Genomic DNA, 13,569 nt, shown 5'->3' with positions numbered 1-13,569 from the left:
AACGTAAGGTAGATAGCTAGTGGGAAGCAGCTGGATAGCACTGGGAGATCAGATCAGTCCTTTGTGACTGACTGGAGGGGTGGGATAGGGAGGGTGGGAGGGAGGGAGACGCAAGAGGGAAGGGATATGGGAACAGATGTATATGTATAACTGATTCACTTTGTTATAAAGCAGAAACGAACACACCATTGTGAAACAATTATACTCCAATAAAGTTGTAAAAAAATAAATAAACAACCAAATTTAGGGTGTTATCATTAATCATCAGTGAATTTTACTTCAGTAGCATCTTAAATAATTAAATTGACTAGATAAATAGATTTGCTGATGATTATTGGTTAATATAGGTAAGTATATGCATGGGTGTTTCCTATAAGAGTGAAAACACAAGACACACTGGTGGTTGTACTGTTGTAATTCATATTCTGTGGCACTGAGAACTAGGTCATTTGCCCGATGAAACACTAGACAAAAATGACTTCAGTACCGTTTTGGTCCTGGGATGTCTCACAATACCATTTTAAATTCATTACTGGATTTAAAGTACCGATAATGAAAAATACTGTATTTCATTGTGTTCCTTAGAGTATTCTTTGGCAAATTAGGCATTTCATTGCTCCTGCCCACTTCATGTTATCAGATTCAGCTTTTAAACACAGAGATCCTTTGAGTCACATTGTGTGCTAGGAGAAAAGATGCACAGGCTTTCAAAAATGAGTGGGATTACAGTTTAAGGCTGCAATTTTTATCATCCAATCAAATTTAAACTCTCTATAATTACAGCTAATAGTGTACTGACCTAGAGGGTAAGACACAAAGCAGAGAATATGGGATAGAATAAAGGGAGAAAAATACCATTAATACTGATACCAAAACAACAACCAAAGAAACAAAGAAAAAAATGGAAAAGAGAGCCAGATCAAGGCTCAAGTCTCACCAAAGGCCTCGATATTCCTGTTATCCGTTACTCATATTTGTTTGAATCTCTGCATATGCTGATTATGTTCCGGTGTGGAACAGGGAATTTTAAGAATTGGCTTTTGGAAGGCAAAATAGAATTACAGAATGTCAAAATTGGAAGAACATCCAGGGGTCAACTAGTTAATGCATCTCATTTATGGATGGACAAAGTCAAGTCCAGAGATGGGAGGGAACTTGTTAAATGCTGCTCAATAAGTTTTTAGTAGAATTTGCAGGTTTCTGACTTTGTAGCTCTTCAAAAGGGAGCCTGTAAGCCACTGTTCTCAAAAGCTACCATTTAAAAAAAATCAGAATCGTTGGGTTACGTGTTAAAAATAAAGATTCTTGGGTCCCATCTCAGATCTACTGAATCAGAATCTCAAAGGTAGGCCATGACAACCTGCATTTTAACAAACTTTACAATTGTTCTAATACACAAAGGTGTTGAAAAGCACTGCCCTAGACATTCTTAGCTCAAGCCTTTATACTATGTCCGCACGCTAAAAAAAAAAAAAAATTGTCTTTCCAAGTATTTAAAAGAAGCAAAGCGGTAGTGGGTCTGAAATGCTGTCAGAATCCTCATGGTAACTGTACAGTGTAGGGTCCAACCAATAAAGATAAGGAAAGCTCTAGTAGTCAAGCACACTTGGGAAGCTGCAGCTGGTACAACAGTCTAGTAGAAGGCAGGCTCTTCAGCATGCTGCTAGGCATTTTTAAACTTCCTTTTTGGGCTACACAGACAAGCATACAGTAGATGCAGTTACTGAAGTTTAACTTTTCTGCCAAGACACAAAGTCTGAAAACATGGGTCTTTGTGTGTCATCATTTTAGCACTCTCCAACCCTAGTTTTCTCCCGGCTCTATCACTCACTCAAAGTTCTGCATGCAGAATCCCTAGCAGCTCCCGGGAGACCTGGAAACCAAATATCCCTGGCCTCACCTTGTCTGCCAAGTTCGTGTGGGACCCCACGCAGCCGGGGCAACGCAAAGGGTTAACAGGCTGTTCGCTGCTGAGTGGCAGGGAGCGAAGCCAATCGAGTGTCTAGGCGGGCGGTAAGTCTGGTGTGGGCGGGGCCGGGACGTAACGTGCGAAAGGGAAGCGATGGAGGCCAAAGGGGTGAGAGGGTAGAGGCGGTTAGAGGTTGCGAGGAGGCGGGGCGACCAGGAGAGCATAGGAGCTTTGGTCCGTTCTCCCTGCTCTCCTTTATCCTTAGGGGTCGGGGACGGCCCGGTGCCCGGTGTATGGCCACGGAGTTACGGTGTCCGGACTCCATGCCCTGTCACAACCAGCAAGTAAACTGTGCCTCGACCCAAAACCCCGAGCCGCAGCAACCTGGCGAACTGATCGCGGACCATGCCGGGGGAGACAGCGACTCCGCGGCCAAGCTGACTCTCCTCAGGGGGAGAGTAAGCTCTTCTAGCGTACCGGCTGAGCGGGACTGTCAGGCCTACGGCGGCGCCACCCTCAACTCAGAGAGCAACGGTGGCACTGGCAACTCTGACGCGCCAGCCAGCTACTCCCTCCTAGGGGACTGCGAACTCTCCCCGCAGATCGGGGCGCAGCTTAAGCTCCTGCCAATGAATGATCAGATCCGGGAGCTGCAAACCATCATCCGGGACAAGTGAGCCAGAGCGGAAGGGGAAGGGGAGGTGGAGGGTCTCTCAGGGGGTGGGCGGGGATTGGAAGTAAAAGGGCGAAGGTTCTTGGCCTAGGGAAGCTGGTCTGTGGAGATTTCGGCAGGGCATTTTCTTTGTGGGGCGGTGTCACTTGACTCAGGCCTCCTACCCTCTTTCCCAGTACCTGTGTTTAACATCGCTTTGTGTAGGGAGGAAGCGTTTTAGGTAACCTCCTGTTTCCTCTTTGTCTCTTATGAGTGGAATACTCAGGCATTCCAATTAGGTAAACGTGCTGATCTGCCCTGTGCCTGTTCTCGTGGGCAGTAACCATTTCTGGGTTGTAGGTTTGCCACGTGAACAGACACAGAGCAGAGAGCGTAGCCCTTTCACTTCATACTGTTTAATAGACTCCCAGTTTGTTTCCTTGTCTCCATTTCTCTCTTCTACGTGTACCCACACATTACTGAACAATTCATCTTCTTAATATACTGCTTTGATTTGCTAACTACCCTACTCAGCAGCCTTCTTTGGCTTCTCTGAGCCTACCAAATAAAGTCAGGATCCTTAGCTTGACATTAAGTCCCATCTTCGTGGTTCCTAGGAACTATTCTGAAACATCCCTACTTCTCGCATCTCAAATTCACTTTACTCCTCTGCATGTTCAAACACTACCTACTCTTCTACAGTCTGCATTAAATGTCCACCTCTGCCAAGAAGCTTTCCTTCAATCATTCTTCCTCACTGATCTTCCCTGGCCTTTTTAATGCAAGATTCACCTTCTGTTTTGTGTATTGTTATTCGTTTCGCTGTTATTGCACTTGGTAGATTTTAAGCTCCTTGAGGGCAGACGTTGTATCTTTTACATTTTTGAATTCCAACTATGCCTTGCAAGCAATAGTCATTCAATTACTAAAAGTTCTTTGTAGCTGTTAAAGTTATATTTATGTAAGTATTTAATGGTTTTTACTGAATCAATATTGAAAACTGTGGTCATGTGAACCAATAAATGAAGTAGTGATCTTAAAAAGTAGGAGACATAGGCTTGGTAGTTGTGGTGGGGGGAACTGAAATAAGACTTAATCTGTAAAACAAAGAAAATAGAATGATTCTTGTTTCTATAGAGCAAGAGTTACTGACCTTGTGTTTTGGACCTGTGCTGTCTTGGACCTTGTGCTGTACCTGTAGATGGGCTTCTGGGCTTTAGCAAACCCTCAGAAATTATTTGGGAAATGTTATTTGTATGTGCATTTTTAATGGTTTTTTAAAATAACATTTTTATTTTTTAGTATTTTAAAATAAATTTATTTATTTATTTTTGTAAATAAATACAAAGATATTGCATTGGGTCTTGGTTGCTGCGCACGGGCTTTTTCTAGTTGCGGCGAGTTGGTGCTACTCTTCGTTGTGGTTCATGGGCTTCTCCTTGCAGTGGCTTCTTCTGTTGTGGAGCACAGGCTCTAGGTGCACGGGCTTCAGTAGTTGTGGCACACGGGCTTAGTTGCTCCATGAGCATGTGGGATCTTCCCAGGCCAGAGCTCGAACCCATGTCCCCTGCATTGGCAGGCAGATTCTTAAACACTGCACCACAAGGGAAGTCCCATAACATCTTTATTGAGCTATAATTTACATACCATACAATACACCTTTTAAAGTGTACAATTCAGTGGTTTTCAAGTATGTTTATTGCTTTGCAGCCACCACCACATAATTTTAGAACATTTTCATCAGCTCAACAAGAAAGCCCACACCCATGAGCAGTCACTCCCCATTTCCCTCCAACCCACCAAGAGCCCTAGACAACCACTAATCTACCTTCTGTGTCTATTGATATGCCTATTCTGGGCGTTTCATGTAAATAGGATCATACGACATGTGGCCTTTTGTGGCTAGTTTCTTTTATTTAGCATAATGTTTTCAAGCTTTATCCATCTTGTATCAGTACACCATTTCTTTTTTGGCTGAATGATATTCCTCTGTATAGCTATACCACATTTTGTTTATCCATTCATCAGGTGATGGACATTTGGGTGGTTTGGTTTCCGGTTTTGGGCTATTATGAATAATGCTACTATGAACATTTGCATATGTGCTTTTTTATGGGGTGGGGATTCCTTCGCTTTCATTAGATTTCACAAAGGGGTCTTCCTAACCATGTAAAAGTGAACAGTTGCTATATAACTTGGAGAGGGCATGACATTCAGCATTCATATATGACAGTATCAATACCTGATTTTACTGCATTACTCAGAAAAGCCTGGATGGTGTAGTAAACCAGGGTGTAAGCAAAATCTTTTTTTTTCTTTTTTTTTTCTGAGTTTGGAAGGAGACAGCAGGATCCAGAGTCATCTTAGGCAAGATGTTTAGCATCTCTGAGTTTCAGCTTTATCATTTGTAAAATGAGGATGTTCCTAATATCTCATGAAGCTCCTGGGAGGCTAAAACAAGATACTGTCTATGAACATTTGTTGTAAACTGTGAACAGTATGCATATTTATGGCATTTCAAGCCTTTATGTTTAGATTTGTGCATGGTTCAGATTGTATCCATAAATGCTGGTTTCTTCAGCTTTTGGGAGACAGTAAAAGGAATTTAACTACATAGAATGCACATTCTTATTTTAAAAAACAACACTGAGAGATCCTAGATTATTTTTATCCTGCTATAATACAGAATAGAAAAACTCACTACAATTTTTAATAACTAATTGATGCTTAGTTATTTAGGGTGGAGACAGAGTTTTAGTTTTGTTTCTGTTAATCAAATCTGTTAATGGAGGCCTCTGTTCCTTTATCTTAAAAAATTGGCATCCCCTCACATAAACAGGACCTGTTTTATCCGGGACTGGTATGGAGTGCATGTGGTTAGAGGAGCTATATTTACAGGGGTCTAGTTATGGAAGGTGCCATCAGTTATCAGTCTGTCTTCCTTGTACCCTTATGCTCTTCTTTATTTTGATGTGACATCATATATGTGCACTATGGAACTGTCTGATGATAGAGGCCATTGAAGTACTTGTTATTCCTTTTATTGTTCCTGGTCCTTAGTGTCTATCTAGTGAAGGGATTGCTTTCTGAATTGACTTTGGCATGGGGAAATGGGGTTGAGCCAGAGGACTGCATGTTGTTGTAAATACATAAAGTAGGCAAGATTGAGAACATTGGACTGATTTAAAATATCTTTTTACTTATTTTTTTGAAATGTGCTGTATTTGCAGCATAAAATGTTGATGGTATTATTGAATTTCAAGGAAATGTTTTTTTCTCTATTTGAGTATGCAATAATCTAAACATCAAGTGATCAGATAATTTACTCTTTCACACAGGGGTCACTGGTGAACTCAGGAAGAAATGACTGCTTCATTTGCAGTTTTTGTTGTTGCAGTGGATTTAAACCACACATCCTTCCCTTTCTGCCTCCTTTATATACTAAACCCAGCAAAATCTGAGTGTAATGCACTGTTCCCTTGAACACAGTTCATGACCTCATATATAAGGCAGTGCAGTGTATTTAAAAGATCATCTCCTCTCCCCAGTTTTTGTTTTCTTTCGTCTTCTGAAACATTAAAGTAAAGCTCTTTCATGAGCTATTGAATGTTTCCTGTATATTTGCCCTCAAAGGGGTTTCACCATGGCCTCAGCAGGCAGCTTGGATGAAAGTTGAGCCATCTTAGAGTATTTTAGTCCATGAAATAGCACTAAAGAAAGAACACATTCATTCTTGTGACTTTTTTTTAGTCACCTGGTGGGGAGACAATTAACCTCAGGATGGATAACATCCTATGCAGCCCTAATATGAGCGTAGCCTGATGTGATTTGCGTCATTTGGCTAGGTAGTGTTCTTAACCAAAGCTGTACATTTGAATTGCTTGGGGAGTCTTTTTTTTTTTTTTTTTGGAACCCATCCTTAGAGTGGAGTAGCAGAGTAGTCTTGGGTGGAACCTGAGCACTTGTAGCTTTTTAAACACCACAGGTGATTGTGCTGTGCTCAGGCTGGGCCACTGCCCATGGGAGAATGGCCATACAACCTTGCGTGGTGATTTGGCTAGTTTTGGATTTAGGGTATAGGCTGAGCCAAGGATTCTAAACTAAACAGAACCAGCCTAGAGAACCTGGCCTGGCATCACCCTGAGACTGGAGGAATCTCAGAACTGTCCCCTTCAACTTATACAAAACCAAAATGTCCACCACAGATAACACTATGACATGCAAGTTATTTATCAATAAATCATGGACGTGGTTTTGGTTTTCCATGTGAATTTTCTAACTGGCTTTTAGGCCAGGAGTGAGGAAGTCGACTCTTTATACATACTCCTGTTATAATATTTATTGGGCATATCCTAGTAATCTCTTACCAGCTAGTCTGGACTCTGGGGAGGCAGAAAGAAAGTGTGGCCTGGCACAGTACCTGGCACATAGGGGAATTAATGTTCCAATCATTATAAAAATTAATAAATCAACTTGAATGACTGAGGCCTGGGTTCTAAGGGAAAATGATAGCTTCTCTTCTTTTTCTACCTGATCTCAAATGTTTACATTGAACTCTGCTTTGAGGTACAAATAAATAATTAATGACACTATTTTATGAGATTCTTAAGAAGGTGCCGAAGATCTGTGGCCCTGATGACTTGCACCTGGCACACAGTAAAAGCTATTTTCATTTTTGTTTGTTGTTTGTTTTGGTTTTCACATCAGATTAGGTTTGCTGCAAGTACTTCACTGCGTTTTGTTTTTTTGAGGGGGATGGAAGGAGGAGGAAAATCATTTATAAATCATCTGCATACTATGACAAACCTTAGAGCTTCTTTATTTTAATGATCACATAACAAAGTAGCTATGGAAGTAGAGCTTATGTTTTCAGAGCTTCCACTAAACATTAACTCTAAGTGAAACATTCCTTTGGTTTAAACCTGCCAGAAAAGCTTTTATTTTTTACTTCCCTTTAAACTGTTGCTTAAAAAAACAAACAAGAACATATTAGAGCTAAAACTGAGTTCATTTAGTTCTTCCTCCTTAGCTTAGGTTGCTAGATAAGTACAGGACACCCAGTTAAATTTGAGTTCAGATAAACAATTCATACTTTTCTTAGTATATCCTAAACATTGTATGGGACATACTTCCGAAATACAAATTTAACTGGGTGTCCTGTATTTTTATTTGCTAAATCTGGCAACTTTATGCCCAGACTTAACTTCTCCCACACCCAATGCTAAAGAAAATCTTTGTGTATAATCCTCATTTTCAAAAATGAGACCTAGGACAGCAGAAGCAAAATTAACTACAATCCTGCACCCTGTGGAACAAAAACCACATTCACAGAAAGATAGACAAAATGAAAAGGCAGAGGACTATGTATGAACAAGGAACGAGATAAAAAGAACAAGATAAAACCCCAGAAACACAACTAGATGGAGATAGGCAACCTTCCAGAAAAAGAATTCAGAATAATGATAGTGAAGGTGATCCAGGACCTTGGAAAAAGAATGGAGGCAAAGATCGAGAAGATGCAAGAAATGTTAAACAAAGACCTAGAAGAATTCAAGGACAAACAAACAGAGATGAACAATACAATAACTGAAATGAAAAATACACTAGAAGGAATCAATAGCAGAATAACTGAGGCAGAAGAATGGATAAGTGACCTGGAAGACAGAATGGTGGAATTCACTGCTGCAGAACAGAATAAATAAAAAAGAATGAAAAGAAATGAAGACAGCCTAAGAGACCTCTGGGACAACATTAAATGCACCAACATTCGTATTATTGGTGTCCCAGAAGGAGAAGAGAGAGAGAAAGGACCCGAGAAAATATTTGAAGAGATTATAGTCGAAAACTTTCCTAACATGGGACAGGAAATAGCCACCCAAGTACAGGAAGCACAGAGAATCCCAGGCAGGATAAGGAGAAACACGCCGAGACACATAGTAATCAAATTGACAAAAATTAAAGACAAAGAAAAATTATTAAAAGCAACAAGGGAAAAATAACAAATAGCACACAAGGGAACTCCCATAAGGTTAACAGCTGATTTCTCAGCAGAAACTCTACAGGCCAGAAGGGAGTGGCATGATATATTTGATGAAAGGGAGGAACCTACAACCAAGATTACTCTAGCCAGCAAGGATCTCATTCAGATTCAACGGAAAAATCAAAAGCTTTACAGACAAGCAAAAGCTAAGAGAATTCAGCACCACCAAATCAGCTCTACAACAAATGCTAAAGGAACATCTCTAAGTGGGAAGCACAAGAGAAGGAAAGAACCTACAAAAACAAACCCAAAACAATTAAGACAATAGTTATAGGACCATACATATCAATAATTACCTTAAATGTGAATGGATTAAATGCTCCAACCAAAAGACACAGGCTCGCTGAATGGTTACAAAAGGACCCATATATATGCTGTCTACAAGAGAATCACTTCAGACCTAGGGACACATACAGACTGAAAGTGAGGGGATGGAAAAAGATACTCCATGCAAGTGGAAATCAAAAGAAAGCTGGAGTAGCAATACTCCTACCAGATAAAATAGACTTTAAAACAAAGAATGTTACAAGAGACAAGAAAGGACACTGCATAATGATCAAGAGATCAATCCAAGAAGATATAACAATTATAAATATATACACACCCAACATAGGAGCACCTCAATACATAAGGCAACTGCTAACAGCTATAAAAGAGGAAATCGACAGTAACACAGTAATAGTGGGGGACTTTTAACACTTCACTTACACTAATGGACAGATCATCCAGACAGAAAATTAATAAGGAAACACAAGCTTTAAATGACACAATAGACCAGATGGATTTAATTGATATTTATAGGACATTCCATCCAAAAACAGCAGATTATACTTTCTTCTCAAGTGCACATGGAACATTCTCCAGGATAAGTCACATCTTGTGTCCCAAATCTAGCCTTGGTAAATTTAAGAAAATTAAAATCATATCAAGCATCTTTTCTGACCACAACACTATGAGATTAGAAATAAATTACAGGGAAAAAAATGTAAAGAATACAAACACATGGAGGCTAAACAATACATTACTAAATAACCAAGAGATCACTGAAGAAATCAAAGAGGAAATCAAAAAATACTTAGAGGAAAAAAAAAAGACACCTAATTCAGTACTACTGGGATTTGATTTAAATTAAATTGCTTTTTAAGTTATGAGTCAGAGGTTTTAATTTAATCACTTGAAAAGGGTGTATTCTTATTTTAACCTTAATTACATACTCTTTACAAGCCACATTATAATAGCAGCTTCTTCATCTTGAGAAGGAACATTTTAATGATGTTTTATTTGCCTGCCAGTCTCTTTATTTCATTATTTGCATTGTATGTACATGCCAGTCTGATTGACAGGGAGAGAAATGTCATTAAAATACACCTAAAAACTGGTTACCTTTTAGTAAACATTCCCTTATTAGAGCAAAATATAGATAATGACTTTACTCAGGGACTTAAGAGAGCTTCAGGCTGGGAAGAACCTTGGAATACTTCACTTCTGTAAGCCTCACTACTTTCTTCACTAAAGAGGTGGTAAGAATAGAATCTACCTTTTAAGATTATGTGAGGATTAGACCAGATAATGCATGAAAAATGCTTAATACTTGGCACCAAGGAAGCTTTTAATAAATGATGACCTGTGGGAACGAAGGGAGTAATATATGTATAATATTACATACCTGCTGTAACTTTTGGACCTTTTAAGAAAAACCTACTAAGTAAATCTTGTACTCTTGGGTGTGTGTGTGTGTGTGTACAGTTATTAAGTGAATTTTCTTTAAAAAAAGAAGAGGAGGGGTTGTCAAGTTTATTCTAAATAGAGAGAAGTAGCAGATAGTGATCAAATGGAAGTTTCTGCTGTAGAAATTGAAGTGTAATTGCCCCAGGAGAGGATGTCTTCCAACACACTAGAGAATCCCTCTGGTGGTGGTGATGGTGGTGGTGGTAGTAGTAATAGCAGCAGCAGCAGTAGTAGTAGTGAGGTCTAGTAAGAAGAGGGGAGAGGATCTCTACTTGAAGTCTTAACTTTTTAATATTATAAAGACATTCCTCTCACAGTCCATATGTTATGGTTGATAAGTAAATACCTATTAGCCTTTTGGAAGAAAGGTCAGAGATTTCTCTTGATTTCATCTTGGTTTGGGTTTACTATGAGATGTACGTGTTTTAAAATATATACATATGCAATTGCTGTAGCCTCTCTGGAAATTTTAAACTGCTTTATAGACACTCTTAAGTAGGGAATAGTCTGGTTTACCAAATCCACATTAAAATGAGGATTTGGCTTCTGGTATGATTCTCATTCTTTTGTTGTTTCTGTGTGAAGATCATTTTTTTAAAAAATGGCTACCTTTGGCTTTCATTTTGTTACTATAGATGTGTGACACATTTGTTGGGGGGAGTGTCAAGAAAAGTGTATTCTCAGATATGGTTAGGTCTGCATTGTTAATCCTGTTTGGGGTTTGCACAATTTAAAAGATACTCTGCTTAACATTAGTCTGATTTCTATGCTCTGAATTATGAGCACCTGGATATCACTGTTTAAATATTTGAATATATTTTAGAATATTCCAGGGTTGTGTGTCAGTGTGTTTGTTGCTTTGTGATAATTTTGCATTAGATTTTATTTGGGACAGTTATCAGATACAAGATGATTAAAATATCTTTCAAAACTTTGTTTCCAGTATGATAGAGTTTTTTAAAATGGTTTTGAGACAAAAGTGAATAGAGTTATGATTTGAAACAAAGTATATGGAGTCAATAAGACCTGGGGTCTGGTTTACATTAAAACATCTTTATTAGCACATACTTTAGTCCAGTGTTGGGCCTAAAGTAGGGGCCCAAAGATTATGTGCAACTTGATTGATCCAACAAGCAAATATCTGCCTTATGAAACTCTAGTGTTAACAGTGTAAGGAATTTAGATGTGGATATTGCAGACCACTGTGTGTTTTTTAAAAATGCAACCAACTTACTGTATTCCAACTGTACTTTAATTTCTAAATTGACTTAAAGTAAACAGTGTCAGTCTGAAGCTTGTCAAATCAGCAGAGGATAAGTTAGTAATTACTGTTTGTAGTGGGATGACCTGGAGCAGTGACTGCTTTAATTGGAAGTCAAATAGCTATCAAGGGATAACAGTTCACATTAGGTTCTCATAGTGTGTACCTTTTTTGGAATGTAGAGAGTGCTTATCATGCAGAAGTCATCAGATGAGGCTGACATTTTTGAGGAGAGTGTAAAGATGTTAAAATGTCTGATTCTAATGTAAAATAATGAATTTGGGCAACTCTGATCAATTAACCTAACTTTTCTCTGTAATATATTTGTGTAACTGTTTAAAAATTAAAGACAAACATTTCAGATGTGTTCCCAAGATATACTACTGGATATTTCTTTAAGACAAATCCAGACTTATCTTCCCTATTGAAAAATGGTGTTCTGGCTACTTAGACAAGTTTATGTAGGTCTAGCAAATGGGGCAGTAGGCTTCAGTCTTTTTCTCTTTTTTTTGGTAGTTCGCTGACTTTTATTTCTTTGACAAGCATGTTGTGAATATCAATTATAGAAATGAAAGGTGCAAGTGTAAAATCATTAGTATAGTTTCATTTGAAAACCACAGTATGTAAAGCCTGTTTTAAATAGGCTGTCTATGTGTAGGTGTGTGGATAGAGTTTTCTGAGTTTAGGGAGCATTTATATATAAAGAATACAGACCTATATTCTTCCTATTGCTCAATTATGGTCCATATTTTAGAGAGTTAGTATCTGTAATAATGATAGAACTGTGGTTACTCTAAGAAACCTAATGCCATTTGTGTCAGGGGTATTTCATTGCTTTTCCCTGTCAGAGAAAGTAAATGAAGCTTGAAAAAGAGTCATGATTAATGGTGTAGTGAGATAATATATGCTTGCATATGCCATTTCGATGCTGTGTTGGGGAATATTTTAGGTATGCTATGGATAGGCAGATGGGGATTTTTAAGTACATAAACTGTAAATCTGTCAGATCATTTAACTTACATGAGAGAAAGAGGAGGAACAATACTAGGTTTTTATGTACAGAAAAAATGTCAGTCTTATAAACATTCTTCTTTTGGCTGGTTAACAGTTTGTGGGTAGGTACAACCCTCGATTATTATTACTTGGGTACCTCAGGATCTTGAAAGAACTGACCAGAAGGAAGTGTACAGGAAGTTGGTAGAAAGATCTATGGAATAAAGTATTTGATTGAAAAATAAGCAAAGGGGAAAATTTATCAATAGTTTGAGAAAGAGGCCTTGGAAATTAGGTTATGTATTCTTGAAAGCAATGTCAGAAACAGAGGATTTACTTGTTTGTGCCATTCTCATTCCTAAAAGGATTAGAGGGGGATGAGGGGAAGATGGTGGAAGAGTAAGACGTGGAGATCACCTTCCTCCCAACAGATATACCAGAAATACATCTACATGTGGAACAACTCCTACAGAACACCTACTGAATGCTGGCAGAAGACCTCAGACCTCCCAAAAGGCAAGAAAGTCCCCACGTACCTGGGTAGGGCAAAAGAAAAAAGAATAAACAGAGACAAAAGGATAGGGACGGGACCTGCACCAGTGGGAGGGAACCGTGAAGGAGGAAAGGTTTCCACACACTAGGAAGCCCCTTCATGGGTGGAGACTGCGGGTGGCAGAGGGGGAAAGCTTTGGAGCCACGGAGGGAGCACAGCAATAGGGGTGCGGAGGGCAAAGCAGAGAGATTCCCGCACAGAGGATGGGTGCCAACCGGCACTCACCAGCCCGAGAGGCTTGTCTGCTCACCTGCTGGGATGGGCGGGGTTGGGAGCTGAGGCTCGGGCTTTGGTTGGAGCGCAGGGAGAAGGCTGGGGTTGGTGGCGTGAAAACAGCCTGCAGGGGGTTAGTGCACCACGGCTAGCCGGGAGGGAGTCCAGGGAAAAGTCTGGACGTGCCAAAGAGGCAAGAGACTTTTTCTTCCCTCTTTGT

At 39.4% G+C, this 13,569-nt stretch overlaps 1 protein-coding gene across 1 annotated transcript in view; it reads left to right on the top strand.

The window, feature by feature from the left end:
- The first annotated feature begins 2,059 nt into the window (after nt 1–2,059).
- The window catches only part of UPRT (uracil phosphoribosyltransferase homolog), a 30,345-nt gene continuing 18,835 nt past the window's right edge, over nt 2,060–13,569 (top strand). The window contains exon 1 of the mRNA XM_060087112.1: nt 2,060–2,582. Coding sequence (XP_059943095.1) covers nt 2,203–2,582 — 380 coding nt within the window. The 5' untranslated portion in view covers nt 2,060–2,202. The remainder of the gene's footprint in view (nt 2,583–13,569) is intronic.

This window comes from Mesoplodon densirostris, chromosome X, assembly GCF_025265405.1.
Source record: "Mesoplodon densirostris isolate mMesDen1 chromosome X, mMesDen1 primary haplotype, whole genome shotgun sequence".
Lineage (NCBI taxonomy): Eukaryota > Metazoa > Chordata > Mammalia > Artiodactyla > Ziphiidae > Mesoplodon > Mesoplodon densirostris.
This window is presented reverse-complemented; position numbering and strand designations above follow the sequence as displayed.